The 18216-nt window shown below is 51.3% G+C and overlaps 1 protein-coding gene across 2 annotated transcripts; it reads left to right on the top strand.

The window, feature by feature from the left end:
• The first annotated feature begins 232 nt into the window (after positions 1-232).
• LOC102690692 (uncharacterized) lies at positions 233-6482 on the top strand. Of its 2 annotated transcripts, none has more exons than XM_015359697.2 (4): positions 233-494; positions 4260-4391; positions 4485-4614; positions 5239-6482. In XM_015359697.2, the coding sequence occupies exons 1-4, from the start codon at positions 374-376 to the stop codon at positions 5585-5587; spliced, it is 732 nt and encodes a 243-aa protein (XP_015215183.1). In that variant the 5' UTR covers positions 233-373; the 3' UTR covers positions 5588-6482. The 2 variants fall into 2 exon arrangements, with proteins under 2 accessions (XP_015215183.1, XP_015215184.1); XM_015359698.2 differs by lacking the exon at positions 233-494 and adding an exon at positions 1487-2251.
• Positions 6483-18216: the final 11734 nt, after the last annotated feature.

Raw genomic sequence — 18216 nt, 5'->3', positions numbered from 1 at the left:
GTATGTATGTATACACACTGCACACCTCGAGTATATAAACTACACTATATATATACTGTACACACTGCACACCTGGAACATACAATGCCTTCAGACAGTATTCAGACCCCTCCACTTTTTCCACACTCTGTTGTGTTGTAGACTTGTTTCAAAATGGATCGAATTGATTCTTTTTTTACGTCAATCGCCACACAATACCCCCTAATGACAAAGAACACATGTTTTCAGGAATTTCTGCTAATTATCACACGTAAAAAAGTGAAATCTCCCGTTTACAGAAGTGCTCAGACCCTTTATCCAGTGCGCTGTAGGACCACCCTTGGCAGCGCTCAGGGCTGCGTATCAGGTGCTCGGGTTTGCTGTGCACTCTGGGATGTGGCCAGTTTCTCCCACTCGTCCCTGCAGATCCACTCCAGCGCTGTCGGGAGCCGCCGGCCCCTCGAGGACGTTCCGGGACTTGTTCCGAAGCCACTCCAGCCTCGTCTCCCGGCCAGGTGAGTCGTCGCCCCGGCCCAGGGCTGTGCGCTCCGGACCAGGTGCCGCCCGGGACCTCCCGTGTTCGGCTCCGTTCAGCCTCCCCCTCAGTCGGGCCGAAGAGTTCAATGTGTCTCGTCAGACTAGGGAATCTTGCTCCTGCTGCTCTCGGAGTCCTTGAAGTGCCGTCCGGCCAGCTCCAGGTGGGCTGTCGGATCCCTTCCACTCAGGAGCGGCTCCTGACCAGCCAGTCCCCCACAGAGCGCTGCGGGATGGGTGTCCTTCCAGCAGGTTCTCCCACCTTTACACTGGACCTCCGCCCTGTTAGTGTGGCCACTGGGGTCTCGGTCACCTCCCTGACCCAGGCCCCCCTTGCCTGGATACCCCCAGCTCCAGGAAGAGTCTTGGTGGTCCCGGACTTCTTCCATCTGACCGTGATGGAGGCCACTGTGCTCCTGGGGACTTTCAGGGCGTTGCCGATTCTCGACACCCTCTCCCGGATCTAGGCGTTGACACAGTCCTGGTTCCTGGACTTCACGGCCTGGCTTGTACTCTGAGCGGCGGGGCCTTATGAAGACAGGTGTGCGACTCGAAATGCTGTCCGAGCAGGTGAATCTGCCAGTCGTGTTGTAGAGACATCTCAAAGATGATCGAGAGAAACGGGATGCATCCGAGCTCAATGTGGAGTGTCAGAGTAAAGGGTCTGAATACTTATGTAAATGAGACATCTCAGTTATTTATTTTAACACATTTGCAAAAAACCTTCCTGAAAACCCGTTTTCCCTTTGTCATTAAGGGGTATTGTGTGGCAGTTGATGGCAAAAAAGAATCAGTTTGATCCATTTTGAAATAAGTCTACAACACAACAAAGTGTGGAAAAAGTGTAGGGGTCCGAATACTGTCTGAAGGCACTGTCTGTACGGCAGACTACACCGGGAGTATACTTACTGTACACTGTAGTTTATGATCTCATGATTTTGTCTAAGTTGTCTTAAGAATTTTCCAAATAACCGTACTTTACGTAAAGTTGGAAATAATCGTAACAGATCGGAACCGATCCTGTGCAACTCATCCGGTGCAGCCCCGAGACAGGGCGTGACGGCAGCGCGGGAGAACCCGCGTCTCACCTGTGCGATACGCGCTCTGGCCGCCAGGTGTCACTGTGGTCCCGCCGTCTGAGGGCCAGGTGCGGCGCGGCGTGTGTGCGTGTCAGTGTATCGGTCACGCCGAGGGCAGCTGCAGCAGAGCTGGAAGGAAAGAGCGCTGGCCTGCGGGGAGATGGGAACCAGGTGTGGACCGTGTCCTGCGTGCCTGTGGGGGCCGGGCGGGGTGACCGCGGCCAGGCAGCGCAGACTGGGAAGCTGGCGGGTCATGGCGTTCGCGTGACCGCGTCCATCCGTGGAAAAAAACCCTCCGGCCGCACCCTCCACACTCCCACAGAGCGCGGAGTGGGAGAGACCGGACACAGACTCGCCTCCTGCCGAGAGCCCAGCGTGCGCACGTGTTTCCGCCCTGCGCCCCGCGCCCCTCGCCACGCGTGGGCAGCCCCCAGGTGGGCGAGGGGGTGTCCCGGTGCAGACTGGGTTAACAGGCGGAGGCTCAGAGCACATCTGGCGCAGCTGGAGCCGGAGCCGGGGAGAGAGAGCGCGCGCGGAGCAGACACTCCGGCACGCAGAGGGGGGAGGGGGGGCGCGCGACCGACCGACCGAGACTTCCCAGCGGCTCGAGCGCTGACCCACACGCAGCCCGAGCTCCCAGAACACCGCAGGGGCACGAGGTAAGCGGACCGGCACGCGCGCACCTGAGCAGGGAGAGGCCGAGAGGGTCCGGTCCGGTCCGGTTCCAGCTCGGGCCGGGGGGGGCGGTTTGCTCGTGTGTTTTTACAACCAGGCGCAGCAGGTGGCCTGAGTTACTGTCCGGGGATCAGAGCGCTGGACTGCTGCACCCCAGGGTGCACTGGATCGTAATAATACTACTGACACTAACACCAGCACTACTCCTACTTACACTAACACTACTACTAACACCAGCACTACTCCTACTGACACTAACACTACTACCAACACTAATACTACTAATACTAACTCTACTTCTAATCATACTAAAACTACTACTAATAGTAACGCCAATACTAATAATGCTAACTGTACTACTAGTAACACTAATACCAGCTGCAGGAGGTCACAGCGCTAGTAGAGATGGGAAGGAGCACCAGTGTTACTGCTGTTGGCTGTGTGAGACTGTGAGCTGGACACTGAAACACTGACCAGCACCGGACACTGAGACACTGACCAGTGCTGGACAGTACTGCTGTCTCTCCTGAACTCCACAGCTGATATCTCTGCTGCTACTGGTTGAGACGGTGTAGCAGGGAGTTAAGGGGTCAGATACTGTGGTGATCAGGGAGGCAGTCATTTCTGTGAAGCAGAGCGTTCAGGCTGCTGCTCTCCTGGGCGCGGAGGGAGTGTCATGTGAGTGTCTGCCTCTGGCTGGGCTGCTCTTGGCCCCGGACTCTGGAAAAACAGAGTGGAAACTCAGAGCTCAGACTCCCACACAGCAATATGACTGGCACAGGCTGAGCTTCAACCCCTCTCTCTCAGTGCAGTGTTAATGTACTGGAGTGTCCAGTCAGTGTGTCTGTATGAACCCCTCTCTCTCTCAGTGCAGTGTTCATGTACTGGAGTGTCCAGTCAGTGTGTGTGTATGAACCCCTCTCTCTCTCAGTGCAGTGTTAATGTACTGGAGTGTCCAGTCAGTGTGTCTGTATGAACCCCTCTCTCTCTCAGTGCAGTGTTAATGTACTGGAGTGTCCAGTCAGTGTGTGTGTATGAACCCCTCTCTCTCTCAGTGCAGTGTTCATGTACTGGAGTGTCCAGTCACTGTGTCTGTATGAACCCCTCTCTCTCTCTCAGTGCAGTGTTCATGTACTGGAGTGTCCAGTCACTGTGTCTGTATGAACCCCTCTCTCTCTCAGTGCAGTGTTCATGTACTGGAGTGTCCAGTCAGTGTGTCTGTATTAACCCCTCTCTCTCAGTGCAGTGTTAATGTACTGGAGTGTCCAGTCAGTGTGTCTGTATTAACCCCTCTCTCTCAGTGCAGTGTTCATGTACTGGAGTGTCCAGTCAGTGTGTCTGTATGAACCCCTCTCTCTCTCAGTGCAGTGTTCATGTACTGGAGTGTCCAGTCAGTGTGTCTGTATGAACCCCTCTCTCTCTCAGTGCAGTGTTCATGTACTGGAGTGTCCAGTCAGTGTGTCTGTATGAACCCCCCTCTCTCTCAGTGCAGTGTTCATGTACTGGAGTGTCCAGTCAGTGTGTGTGTATGAACCCCTCTCTCTCTCAGTGCAGTGTTCATGTACTGGAGTGTCCAGTCAGTGTGTCTGTATTAACCCCCCTCTCTCTCAGTGCAGTGTTCATGTACTGGAGTGTCCAGTCAGTGTGTGTGTATGAACCCCTCTCTCTCTCAGTGCAGTGTTCATGTACTGGAGTGTCCAGTCAGTGTGTCTGTATTAACCCCTCTCTCTCTCAGTGCAGTGTTCATGTACTGGAGTGTCCAGTCAGTGTGTCTGTATTAACCCCTCTCTCTCTCAGTGCAGTGTTCATGTACTGGAGTGTCCAGTCAGTGTGTCTGTATTAACCCCTCTCTCTCAGTGCAGTGTTCATGTACTGGAGTGTCCAGTCAGTGTGTCTGTATGAACCCCTCTCTCTCTCAGTGCAGTGTTAATGTACTGGAGTGTGGAGTGTCCAGTCATTCACTCATTATTTTCCTGTTTCTTTCATATACAGTTGGTGGGTGTGGCTTCAAGAACATGTCTCCACCTCTAGTGATGCTGTTAGCTGTTGCCGTGACACTCATGACCCCATTGGCTGGAGAGGATAATGAGCTGGATTATGGGTATTGGAACTACAGAGAAGGAGGTGAGTGTCTTAGTCATACTTATACTACCACTCTACCTCTGTTTTGTTACTGCTAATCACTGTAGTGTTGTGACCCCCCTCTCTCCCTGTCAGCGGACAGAGTGAATGTGAACACGGTCCGCAGTGTAACCCGGCTTCTGGATCACTGGGGGAACCGGATCTTCACTGAAGTCAAGAACCTCCTGCACAGCCAGCCCAATTCAGTGCTGCCCGACTACTCCAGGTAATACAGCCTTGTGACACTGTAGCCCAGTACAGCCCAATTCAGTGCTGCCCGACTACTCCAGGTAATACAGCCTTGTGACACTGTAGCCCAGTACAGCCCAATTCAGTGCTGCCCGACTACTCCAGGTAATACAGCCGTGTGACACTGTAGCCCAGGACAGCCCAATTCAGTGCTGCCCGACTACTCCAGGTAATACAGCCGTGTGACACTGTAGCCCAGGACAGCCCAATTCAGTGCTGCCCGACTACTCCAGGTAATACAGCCGTGTGACACTGTAGCCCAGTACAGCCCAATTCAGTGCTGCCCGACTACTCCAGGTAATACAGCCTTGTGACACTGTAGCCCAGTACAGCCCAATTCAGAGCTGCCCGACTACTCCAGGTAATACAGCCTTGTGACACTGTAGCCCAGTACAGCCCAATTCAGTGCTGCCCGACTACTCCAGGTAATACAGCCTTGTGACACTGTAGCCCAGTACAGCCCAATTCAGTGCTGCCCGACTACTCCAGGTAATACAGCCGTGTGACACTGTAGCCCAGGGAGATGAGAGCAGTGAGGAGTCACTCAGGCTGGACAGGCCGGTGCAGCAGGAGTGAGCGCAGTTCCCCGTGTGTCCTGCAGGGTGCGCCCTCTCTCCGAGAGTCTGAGCGACCTGTTCAGAGAGGTCACGCTGCTGCAGCGCCGCGTGGTGGAGCTCACGGACCGCCTGGCCAAGATGGAGGCCATCGCTCGGCGCCACGGGTACCGCGGGAGGCGAACCGGGGTCAGGGCGGGCCCCCCGGCCCCCGTCCCCCGACGTCCGCGCCCCCAGTCGGCCCGCAGAGGGGGCGCCTTCGCCTCGATCCCCCGCAGAGTACCAGCCCGCCTGAATCGGAAACAGGTGACTCACCACACAAGGGCCAGACCCCAGCGACTGCCGTGGAGAGCTTCATCACAGCGTTTCAGAGAGCCGCTTCATCCTCATCACTGACCCACTGTCCACCTCTGCCTGGTCAGCAGCCCAACTGTCCCTCAAGCGCTTGACCCTGGTGTCCACTTACAGCACTAGATCTACAGGCTCTCTCACACTGTAGGGTTATTCCACTGACAGCACTAGATCAACAGTCTCTCTCACACTGTAGGGTTATTCCACTGACAGCACTAGATCTACAGTCTCTCTCACACTGTAGGGTTATTCCACTGACAGCACTAGATCTACAGGCTCTCTCACACTGTGGGGTTATTCCACTGACAGCACTAGATCTACAGTCTCTCTCTCACACTGTAGGGTTATTCCACTGACAGCACTAGATCTACAGGCTCTCTCACACTGTAGGGTTATTCCACTGACAGCACTAGATCTACAGTCTCTCTCTCACACTGTAGGGTTATTCCACTGACAGCACTAGATCTACAGGCTCTCTCTCACACTGTAGGGTTATTCCACTGACAGCACTAGATCTACAGGCTCTCTCACACTGTAGGGTTATTCCACTGACAGCACTAGATCTACAGTCTCTCTCTCACACTGTAGGGTTATTCCACTGACAGCACTAGATCTACAGTCTCTCTCTCACATTGTAGGGTTATTCCACTGACAGCACTAGATCTACAGTCTCTCTCACACTGTAGGGTTATTCCACTGACAGCACTAGATCTACAGTCTCTCTCTCACACTGTAGGGTTATTCCACTGACAGCACTAGATCTACAGTCTCTCTGTCTTCCATAGACAGCTGTGTTGTTCTTGCAGAATTCTCTGTCCAGTAACTCTCTAATACATATATGCTTGTAGGTATTACACCAGGTCATTATCCTGTGATAGAATGTTATATTCACTGTTTTGCCATTAATCTGTTCTAACATATTAAACTGATGCAAAGCGTCTGTCCTGATGCAGCGCAGTGCGTGTTTCTGGCTGGGAAGGTTGCTTTGTCTGGAGTGTGTGATGTCAGAACAGGGCCACAGTGATGTAATAGTGGGGTTTAGTGGCACACAGTGTAAGTTCGTATCGGGGACTGGCTGGCGGGTTGTGTGGCGCCCCCATGGGGCGATTGTGTTACAGAGAGGGGTCTGGCTGTGAATAAGCTTCCATTTGGAGTGACTGGCTCAGCTGCAGTCCAGAGATCTCACAAACCCCCTCCTCTCCTGCCCTGGTAACATATTAAACCTCCTAAAACTGCTCCGTAACTCTGACACGCCTCACTGTGAAGCGCCCTTCATCCTCCCGCTGCACACCGAGCAGGGACTGCTGGATGGAGCTGTGCGGATTTTGTCAATGGAAAAAGTCATAAAAAATGACCGGCCAGCGCGGAGAACAGCTGTGTGCAGTAGCACAAGGCCGCCGCCAGATGTCAGTGTTTCCCCACAGTGCAGCGCCTGTCCCCCGCCGAGCCGCTTGATTCAGTAATTAGCGCTCATGAATTATCGAGCAGGAGGGGGCGCTAACGAGGCGCCGCGGGCCGCCGCTGGGGACCGTCTCAAAAATTCATACACCTGCCAAAAACGTAGTGGGTTTTGCAGCGGGAGGGATAAAGGGATTGTCTCCAAATTGTCACACCTGCTGCATTCCTGCAGAACTTAGTCCTGCACTTAAAATAAGAAGTGTGGATTTCTTATTTGCCTCCCTTTGACGTGATTTCACCTCAGTGCCCTGAGCCACAGGAAGAGCACGATCAGGAGTGAGTGCGGACATGAGGCCGCTGGTGGTGTGGAGAGTGTATCATTTACCCTGCTCTCCCTCCCTCCCTCCTCTCGCTCTCCATCCCTCCCTCTCTCTCCATTCCTCTCACTTTCTGTATCCCTCCCTCTCTCCTCTCTCCCCTCGCTCTCTTCTCTCTTCCCTCGCTCTCTCCATCTCTCCCCTCTCTCTCTCCCCTCCCCTCTTCCTCTCTCCTCTCGCTCTCCATCTCTCCCCTCTCCCTCTCCACTCTCTCTCCATCGCTCCTCTCTTCTCTCTCTCCTCTCCCCTTCCTCTCCTCTTCCCTCTTTCTCTCTCCCCTTCCTCTCCTCTCCCCTCCCTCTCTCTCTCCTCTCCCCTCCCTCTCCTCTCCCCTCTTCCTCTCTCTCTCTCCATCGCTCCTCTCTTCTCTCCTCCCTCTCCTCTCCCCTCTTCCTCTCTCTTCTCTCTCTCCCCTCCCTCTCCTCTCCCCTCTTCCTCACTCCTCTCCCTCTCTCCTCTCTCTCTCCTCCCCCCTCCCTCTCCTCTCCCCTCTTCCTCTCTCCTCTCTCTCTCTCCCCTCTCTCTCTCTCCATCTCTCTTCTCCTTTCTAACGCACTGACGAAGCCTGGCACTGTTGCTACAGCAACCGCGGTCTCGCCCCCCCACTCCTCCACTCTGCCACTGTCTCTCGCCGTCCTGTAGCTGCGATCTCCCCTCCTCGCTCCTCTTCCTCGCTCTTGCAGAGAGTGTGGGTGTGCTTCTCCCCGGCTGGGAGAGTGGAGACAATAACAGGCCGGGCCGCATCGCCATGGCGACGGGGTGTGAGGGCGAGTGAGTCTGGGGAAGCAGGCGGAGGTGGGGGCCCACAGATGGACAGAGCGAGAGAAACAGAGGAGGGGAGGAGAGGAGTGAACAAAACAGACCATTAACCCTTCATACAGGAGAAAACATCTTCATCTTCATCATCATCATCACTCCTGAACAGACACTCAGTCTGTAACAACACGTCTGCACCTCTGTGTCCTGTGTCAGGGGGACAGTGGGGTTACAGACAGAGACTGGACACTGGAGCTGGAGAGAGGATAGAGTCACCTAGAGCCCCACACTGACACCCTTCATCATCATCATCACTCCTGAACAGACACTCAGTCTGTAACAACACGTCTGCACCTCTGTGTCCTGTGTCAGGGGGACAGTGGGGTTACAGACAGAGACTGGACACTGGAGCTGGAGAGAGGATAGAGTCACCCAGAGCCCCACACTGACACCCTTCATCATCATCAACCTCAGTGCAGTGTTCATGTACTGGAGTGTCCAGTCAGTGTGTCTGTATTAACCCCTCTCTCTCTCAGTGCAGTGTTGATGTACTGGAGTGTCCAGTCAGTGTGTGTATTAACCCCTCTCTCTCTCTCAGTGCAGTGTTAATGTACTGGAGTGTCCAGTCAGTGTGTGTATTAACCCCTCTCTCAGTGCAGTGTTAATGTACTGGAGTGTCCAGTCAGTGTGTGTATTAACCCCTCTCTCTCTCTCATGCTCAGTACAGTTCCAGGTTTGTGTGAAGGATCTGAATTAACCCTTGGTCTCCCTGTCCTCCCCCTCCTTTTCTCTCTCTCTCTCTGCTTCTCTGTGCCAATCGAGAGTGTGAGACTTGGAGGTCTTGTTGCTAGGAAACAGCTAGTTGTTGAGTAGCAGGTCTCGGGGCTGCAGTGCATGCAGGGACTGTGGGGGTGTGAGCGAGAGAGTTTCCGGTGTGCAGGCTTGCTGTGAGCGTCGCTCTGTCACCACAGAGCCGCCGGGTCACTAGGGAAACTGCAGATGTGGAGTTGTCAGTTCTTTGGTTTTCTTCGCCCCTCTGGTAATCTTTAATTACCATGTTATGTTTAAGTGCTAATCAAATTGGAATCTAAAGTTTCTGATTAGAATGTTTAATCGGTGAATAGCCTGGAATCTTTAATTACAGATTAACCTGGAATCTTTAATTGCCAATTTACCTGAAACCAGTGACAGGAGGAGGATCAGAGCTCTGCTGTGAGCAGAGTTACTCATCATCATCACCACTCCTGTAGAGCAGCTGAACAGACACTGGAGCTGGAGAGAGGATAGAGTCACCCAGAGATCACACACACAGTATATATATATATACACACTCGAGATGTAGAGTGTAGCTTATATACTCCAGGTGGTAATCTGTAGGTTCTGCTCCTCACTCAGGTCATGCATTTCTAAGGCCTGTGTTGCTTGATGAAGCTGAGGTGCTGTCACTTGGTTGTGAACAGTCCCAGGAGTGTTAGTCAGTGTCTGGGTGGTGGTAAAAGTCACGTTTTTAATTCTGGCAGCCGGACTGAACTCTGCTCTGATCAGAACTGTCTCCTCGCCGATCCGTGTCCAGTGAGGGGTGAAGTGGGTCTTCTCTTGTGTATGTGTGGACCTTTGGGATGAAAGGCACTATATAAAGGCTCAGAATTCTTATGGTCACGCTGATATAATCTCTCTAGCTCATAATCCCCCGCCATCTCTCCGCAATGATTCATGTTGCAAAGCCTTTAATGAGAGCAGAAAAATTAACCTCATCACTATCAATATTTCACTAGGCCTTGCTTTCTAAAATCGCATCTAAAAAATTCATGAGAATAAGACAGGGAGAGAGCTACACAGTGAGACAGGCCAAGAGGAGTCGGACTGCCAGTATCCTGATGACAGTCATTCCGGAGTCATAACTCCACATAATGTGACACTTGGTTTCCTGTGGAGTTCAGCACACTGAACACATAGGAAGTGACTGTTACTGTCTCTGCTGGTTTGGTGTGTGTGAGGACGCTGGACAGTGCAGGTGAGCTGCTGTCTGTGTGTGTGAAGACTCTGGACAGTGCAGGTGAGCTGCTGTCTGTGTGTGTGTGTGAGGACTCTGGACAGTGCAGGTGAGCTGCTGTCTGTGTGTGTGTGAAGACTGGACAGTGCAGGTGAGCTGCTGTCTGTGTGTGTGTGAGGACTCTGGACAGTGCAGGTGAGCTGCTGTCTGTGTGAGGACTCTGGACAGTGCAGGTGAGCTGCTGTCTGTGTGTGTGTGAGGACTCTGGACAGTGCAGGTGAGCTGCTGTCTGTTTGTGTGAGGACTCTGGACAGTGCAGGTGAGCTGCTGTCTGTGTGTGTGAAGACTCTGGACAGTGCAGGTGAGCTGCTGTCTGTGTGTGTGAAGACTCTGGACAGCGCAGGTGAGCTGCTGTCTGTGTGTGTGTGAAGACTCTGGACAGTGCAGGTGAGCTGCTGTCTGTGTGAAGACTCTGGACAGTGCAGGTGAGCTGCTGTCTGTGTGTGTGAGGACTCTGGACAGTGCAGGTGAGCTGCTGTCTGTGTGTGTGTGAAGACTCTGGACAGTGCAGGTGAGCTGCTGTCTGTGTGTGTGAAGACTCTGGACAGTGCAGGTGAGCTGCTGTCTGTGTGTGTGAGGACTCTGGACAGTGCAGGTGAGCTGCTGTCTGTGTGTGTGAGGACTCTGGACAGTGCAGGTGAGCTGCTGTCTGTGTGAAGACTCTGGACAGTGCAGGTGAGCTGCTGTCTGTGTGTGTGTGAGGACTCTGGACAGTGCAGGTGAGCTGCTGTCTGTGTGTGTGAAGACTCTGGACAGTGCAGGTGAGCTGCTGTCTGTGTGTGTGAAGACTCTGGACAGTGCAGGTGAGCTGCTGTCTGTGTGTGTGAGGACTCTGGACAGTGCAGGTGAGCTGCTGTCTGTGTGTGTGAGGACTCTGGACAGTGCAGGTGAGCTGCTGTCTGTGTGAAGACTCTGGACAGTGCAGGTGAGCTGCTGTCTGTGTGTGTGTGAGGACTCTGGACAGTGCAGGTGAGCTGCTGTCTGTGTGTGTGTGAAGACTCTGGACAGTGCAGGTGAGCTGCTGTCTGTGTGTGTGTGAAGACTCTGGACAGTGCAGGTGAGCTGCTGTCTGTGTGTGTGTGAAGACTCTGGACAGTGCAGGTGAGCTGCTGTCTGTGTGAAGACTCTGGACAGTGCAGGTGAGCTGCTGTCTGTGTGTGTGTGAAGACTGGACAGTGCAGGTGAGCTGCTGTCTGTGTGTGTGTGAGGACTCTGGACAGTGCAGGTGAGCTGCTGTCTGTGTGTGTGAAGACTCTGGACAGTGCAGGTGAGCTGCTGTCTGTGTGTGTGAGGACTCTGGACAGTGCAGGTGAGCTGCTGTCTGTGTGTGTGAGGACTCTGGACAGTGCAGGTGAGCTGCTGTCTGTGTGAAGACTCTGGACAGTGCAGGTGAGCTGCTGTCTGTGTGTGTGTGAGGACTCTGGACAGTGCAGGTGAGCTGCTGTCTGTGTGTGTGAAGACTCTGGACAGTGCAGGTGAGCTGCTGTCTGTGTGTGTGAAGACTCTGGACAGTGCAGGTGAGCTGCTGTCTGTGTGTGTGAGGACTCTGGACAGTGCAGGTGAGCTGCTGTCTGTGTGTGTGAGGACTCTGGACAGTGCAGGTGAGCTGCTGTCTGTGTGAAGACTCTGGACAGTGCAGGTGAGCTGCTGTCTGTGTGTGTGTGAGGACTCTGGACAGTGCAGGTGAGCTGCTGTCTGTGTGTGTGTGAAGACTCTGGACAGTGCAGGTGAGCTGCTGTCTGTGTGTGTGTGAAGACTCTGGACAGTGCAGGTGAGCTGCTGTCTGTGTGTGTGTGAAGACTCTGGACAGTGCAGGTGAGCTGCTGTCTGTGTGTGTGTGAGGACTCTGGACAGTGCAGGTGAGCTGCTGTCTGTGTGTGTGAAGACTCTGGACAGTGCAGGTGAGCTGCTGTCTGTGTGTGTGTGAAGACTCTGGACAGTGCAGGTGAGCTGCTGTCTGTGTGTGTGAGGACTCTGGACAGTGCAGGTGAGCTGCTGTCTGTGTGAAGACTCTGGACAGTGCAGGAGAGCTGCTGTCTGTCTTTGTGCGTGCTTGAGAAAACTTGATGGTCTCAGAAATCAGGGCTCAGTTTTTGGACAGGTGGAGATTTTAGGTAAACCAGTCACTAGGAAGGGTAATTTCTTTGGGTCTAAAGAGCTCCAGCTTCCAATGAGCTGCCATTCCATTCACCCTTGTCCATTCTGTTACTGAACCAGAGAAACAAAGTGAGACAAACGCACAAAAAAAACAGAGACAGGCAGAAGCAAGCAGACAGACATATTCAGAGACAGGGACAGACAGTACAAGAGAGACTGAGACAGACAGATTGAGACAGTCCGAGACCAAGACAGACAGAGGCAGACAGTCAGGGAGGGTAAGAGACAAGCACACAGAGACAGGCAGAGGCAAGCTGACAAACACATTCAGAGACAGGCAGAGACAAAGACAGTCCGAGACAGACTGAGACAGACAGGCAGACAGAGACAGACAGGCAGACAGAGACAGAGACAGAGAGAAGCAGACAGACAGAGGCAGACACAGACAGAGAGAAGCAGGAAGAGACAGGCTATTGAAGTGACACTGTCGACAGTTTTATTTTCAGTGTTTGAGTTTCTTTATTTTTTTTTCCATTTTCTTTTTCGTAGAAAGTGACAGGAATTATTTTTTGTTGTTCAATAGAAAAGAGAATTTTCAATATATATACAGAATCTGTACAGCTTGTCTGACTCGATGGGAAACAGACCCGAACTTCAAATATTTACAGCGTAACAGCACACCACTGAAAGATCTCAACAGAAACCTAGAAAGAGTGGGCAAAGGAACCAAACTGGAAATACAAAAAACCCAAACAAAACTCAATCATTATTATTGTTCTTAAGATTATTGTCACTTAAAACTTCCATTCAGTTACAGCTTGTATTTTCAAAAAAACATTATCATTAGTTTTATCATATTAATTATTTTAATTATTCAGGTTTATGTCTCTTTAAAACTCAACACAGCACAAAATTAATATTACCTGGTTTGGAATTATGTATATATAAGATTATATATTTTTCCTTTAAAAATTAATAAAATTAAAAAAGAAATCTTACCTACGGTTATTTACAAGTGAGTGAGGATCACATTAGAAGCTGACTGACGTTAGCTGTGAAATTCCAGCTGTATTTCTGAAGTGAAATCATCCTCTTGGTCACTACTGTTGTGTGTTGTGCTCTGGACATGGTGCCCCAGAGAACACTGGAGACTTCAGCAGTGCTCGCCGCACTGTGTGGGCCTGGACATGGCATCGCAGGAGAAGGAGCAGACACAAGCAATGGGACTGGTCAAGCGAGAGCTAGCTCTCTGGACTCCACTGGTCACTCCCAGACAGTTGGTACCGGTCACTCAGCAGAAAGCACTGTGCTGCCTCAGCATTATAGCACTATAGAACAGTATTACCTATTATAGCAGAGTATGATGTAGGGTACTGTATAAGAAATCACTGTGCTGTCTCACAGTACTACAGTACATTATACACAATACAGTGTGGTGCACAGTACCACCCATGAGAACTCACTGCGCTGGCTCACTATCACAGTGCTGTAGTACAGTATTACAGCACAGTACACACACAGCACAGTATCACCCATCGCTGGCTCACTATCACAGTGCTGTAGTACAGTCTTACAGCACAGTACACACACAGCACAGTATCACCCATCGCTGTCTCAGTATCACAGTGCTGTAGTACAGTCTTACAGCACAGTATCACCCATCACTGTCTCAGTATCAGTATTGTAGTACAGTCTTACAGCACAGTATCACCCATCGCTGTCTCAGTATCACAGTGCTGTAGTACAGTCTTACAGCACAGTACACACACAGCACAGTATCACTCATCACTGTCTCAGTATCATTGTGCTGTAGTACAGTATTACAGCACAGTACACACACAGCACAGTATCACCCATCACTGTCTCACTATCACAGTGCTGTAGTACAGTATTTCAGCACAGTACACACACAGCACAGTATCACTCATCACTGTCTCAGTATCATTGTGCTGTAGTACAGTATTTCAGCACAGTACACACACAGCACAGTATCACCCATCGCTGGCTCACTATCACAGTGCTGTAGTACAGTCTTACAGCACAGTATCACTCATCACTGTCCCAGTATCACAGTGCTGTAGTACAGTATTACAGCACAGTATCACCCATCGCTGGCTCACTATCACAGTGCTGTAGTACAGTATTACAGCACAGTACACACACAGCACAGTATCACCCATCGCTGTCTCAGTATCACAGTGCTGTAGTACAGTATTACAGCACAGTATCACCCATCGCTGGATCACTATCACAGTGCTGTAGTACAGTCTTACAGCACAGTATCACTCATCACTGTCTCAGTATCACAGTGCTGCAGTACAGTATTACAGCACAGTATCACCCATCACTGTCTCAGTATCACAGTGCTGTAGTACAGTCTTACAGCACAGTATCACTCATCACTGTCTCAGTATCACAGTGCTGTAGTACAGTATTACAGCACAGTACACACACAGCACAGTATCACTCATCACTGTCTCAGTATCAGTGCTGTAGTACAGTCTTACAGCACAGTACACACACAGCACAGTATCACCCATCGCTGTCTCAGTATCACAGTGCTGTAGTACAGTCTTACAGCACAGTATCACCCATCACTGTCTCAGTATCACAGTGCTGTAGTACAGTCTTACAGCACAGTACACACACAGCACAGTATCACTCATCACTGTCTCAGTATCACAGTGCTGTAGTACAGTATTACAGCACAGTATCACTCATCACTGTCTCAGTATCACAGTGCTGCAGTACAGTATTACAGCACAGTACACACACAGCACAGTATCACTCATCACTGTCTCAGTATCAGTGCTGTAGTACAGTCTTACAGCACAGTACACACACAGCACAGTATCACCCATCGCTGTCTCAGTATCACAGTGCTGTAGTACAGTCTTACAGCACAGTATCACCCATCACTGTCTCAGTATCACAGTGCTGTAGTACAGTCTTACAGCACAGTACACACACAGCACAGTATCACTCATCACTGTCCCAGTATCACAGTGCTGTAGTACAGTATTACAGCACAGTACACACACAGCACAGTATCACTCATCACTGTCTCAGTATCACAGTGCTGTAGTACAGTATTACAGCACAGTATCACCCATCGCTGGATCACTATCACAGTGCTGTAGTACAGTCTTACAGCACAGTATCACTCATCACTGTCTCAGTATCACAGTGCTGTAGTACAGTATTACAGCACAGTACACACACAGCACAGTATCACTCATCACTGTCTCAGTATCAGTGCTGTAGTACAGTCTTACAGCACAGTACACACACAGCACAGTATCACCCATCGCTGTCTCAGTATCACAGTGCTGTAGTACAGTCTTACAGCACAGTATCACCCATCACTGTCTCAGTATCACAGTGCTGTAGTACAGTATTACAGCACAGTACACACACAGCACAGTATCACCCATCGCTGTCTCAGTATCACAGTGCTGTAGTACAGTCTTACAGCACAGTATCACTCATCACTGTCTCAGTATCGTGCTGTAGTACAGTATTACAGCACAGTACACACACAGCACAGTATCACTCATCACTGTCTCAGTATCATTGTGCTATAGTACAGTATTACAGCACAGTACACACACAGCACAGTATCACTCATCACTGTCTCAGTCTCACAGTGCTGTAGTACAGTCTTACAGCACAGTACACACACAGCACAGTATCACTCATCACTGTCTCAGTATCATTGTGCTGTAGTACAGTCTTACAGCACAGTATCACCCATCACTGTCTCAGTATCACAGTGCTGTAGTACAGTCTTACAGCACAGTATCACTCATCACTGTCTCAGTATCAGTGCTGTAGTACAGTCTTACAGCACAGTATCACCCATGAGAACTCACTGTGCTGGCTCAATATCACAGTGTCTCGCATTAGCAATCGATTTGTGCCAGTCCTCTGCGCGTCCTGGATTATAATGAGTTGCTCCGCGGTGTCTATATATAGTGCAAGGCAGGGACACAGCCCTGGCGTGACCCTCCCCAGAGCAGGGCCAGTCTTGTACTGGACTCTGTGCAGACACCCAGCAGAGCCAAGCGCCTGTACAAACCCCTGCAGCACAGAATGAGGACAGATGGCGCTGGACCACAGTTGACCAGTCTATCCCTGGTGTGGGCCCCCAGTGTCCTGTTCGCGTGTTTTCCTTGCCCAGTTAGTGACGGACCCTGCTGGCACCTTCAGCAACACGCTCTGCCCCTGGGTGGTGCCTCTCTCCCACCACCAGCCTCAGAGCCCCAGCGCCAGGCCGGCCTCCAGGGGGCGCTGCTTCACAGCAGGCCACATAGCACCCCCACCCCCCCTCCACCGGTGCCCCCAGCCCTGCCCCGCGCCCCTGCTCCCGGCTCAAGAGCACGGACACAGCAACAAGCTACAGCTGCAAACCGCAAACCGAGCAAGAGTGACTGCTCATCCACCAACGGCTCCCTGGAAAAACTGCAAGAGCTTTATTCCTGAGCGGACACAGCCCTTAGAAAGTCACGATACATTCCCAGAACAGACTTCCTGGGATTAGTAACTCATGAGCACTGACACCAGAGGAGATTTTGAGCAGAATGATGAACGAATGTGCATGAAATCGCATGAGGATTTAGTCAACTTTCAGCACCACAATGTCATTTCCTCTCCCCTGTTTAACTACAAGCACACCTCAACACAGACGCAGATCGTAATCAAGCCCAAAAACAGACATCGTCTAGAAAACACCAAACAATAGTAAAGAAGTATAGGCAGAATCAAAGAAGAACTATATATATGTATACTGCGTGTGGGGGTGGAGGGGGCTCCTGGCCAGATCGCAGAGTTTGACACACATGAACCATAATGAGAGCAGAATCACACTCCCAGTGCACAGCAGCCTGATCCACTCCGGGTTTTAGAGCTGTGAATCAGACTCCTAGTGCACAGCAGTCTGATCCACTCCAGGGTTTACAGTGCTGTCAGACCCCCAGTGTGCAGCAGTCTGATCCACTCCAGGGTTTACAGTGCTGTCAGACCCCCAGTGTGCAGCAGTCTGATCCACTCCAGGTGTGACAGTGCTGTCAGTCAGACTCCCAGTGTGCAGCAGTCTGATCCACTCCAGGGTTTACAGTGCTGTCAGTCACACTCCCAGTGTGCAGCAGTCTGATCCACTCCAGGGTTTACAGTGCTGTCAGACTCCCAGTGTGCAGCAGTCTGATCCACTCCAGGGTTTACAGTGCTGTCAGTCAGACTCCCAGTGCGCAGCAGTCTGATCCGCTCCGGGTTTTAGTGCTGTGAATCAGTATAAGTATTTCTTCTAAATTCGGGCTCCTGAAAAGATGTTTCTCCATCTCCTTGCACAGCAGTGTGCAGAGAGGAGGTGCCACCTCCTGTATGTGCTCTAACTGCTCGGTCTGGTGACAGACTCTCTTCTTTTACCAACAATGAGCAAGGTGGTGCATACTCTATATATATAACAGACTTTTTTTGCTTGCGACCACGTGCAACGCACTTTAGGACAATACTGCACTCTTGGTGTGAACAGACAGTACACACTGGACACCTGGTTTAAACAGTACTCTGTACCTGTAAAAAGCGCACACTGCACACCTGCTGTAAACAGACAGTACACACTGTACACCAGGTGTGAACATACTCTGTAAACAGCACACCTGCTGTAAACAGTACTGTGTAAACTGTAAACAGCACACACTGTATACCAGGTGTGAACAGAAAATACACACTGCACACATTTTGTGAACAGTACTGTCTGTACACCAGGTGTGAACAACCCTGTGCACACACTGCACACCAGGTGTGAACAGACATCACACACTGCACACCAGGTGTGAACAGACAGTACACACTGCACACCAGGTGTGAACAGACAGTACACACTGCACACCAGGTGTGAACAACACTGTGCGCACACTGCATACCTGGTGTGAACAGACATCACACACTGCACACCAGGTGTGAACAGACAGTACACACCTGTACACTTGGTG

This window comes from Lepisosteus oculatus, chromosome 12, assembly GCF_040954835.1.
Source record: "Lepisosteus oculatus isolate fLepOcu1 chromosome 12, fLepOcu1.hap2, whole genome shotgun sequence".
Lineage (NCBI taxonomy): Eukaryota > Metazoa > Chordata > Actinopteri > Semionotiformes > Lepisosteidae > Lepisosteus > Lepisosteus oculatus.
Note: the sequence above shows the minus strand (reverse complement) of the source record. Positions and strands in the feature narration are given on the sequence as shown.

Excerpts from the sequence above, each read along its gene's own strand:
- LOC102690692 (XM_015359697.2), top strand. The coding sequence starts at position 374 with ATGTGGCCAGTTTCTCCCACTCGTCCCTGCAGATCCACTCCAGCGCTG. Across the intron at positions 495-4,259 it reads CAGCCTCGTCTCCCGGCCAG|TTGGTGGGTGTGGCTTCAAG; the intron begins GTGAGTCGTCGC and ends TTTCATATACAG. Across the intron at positions 4,615-5,238 it reads GTGCTGCCCGACTACTCCAG|GGTGCGCCCTCTCTCCGAGA; the intron begins GTAATACAGCCT and ends TGTGTCCTGCAG.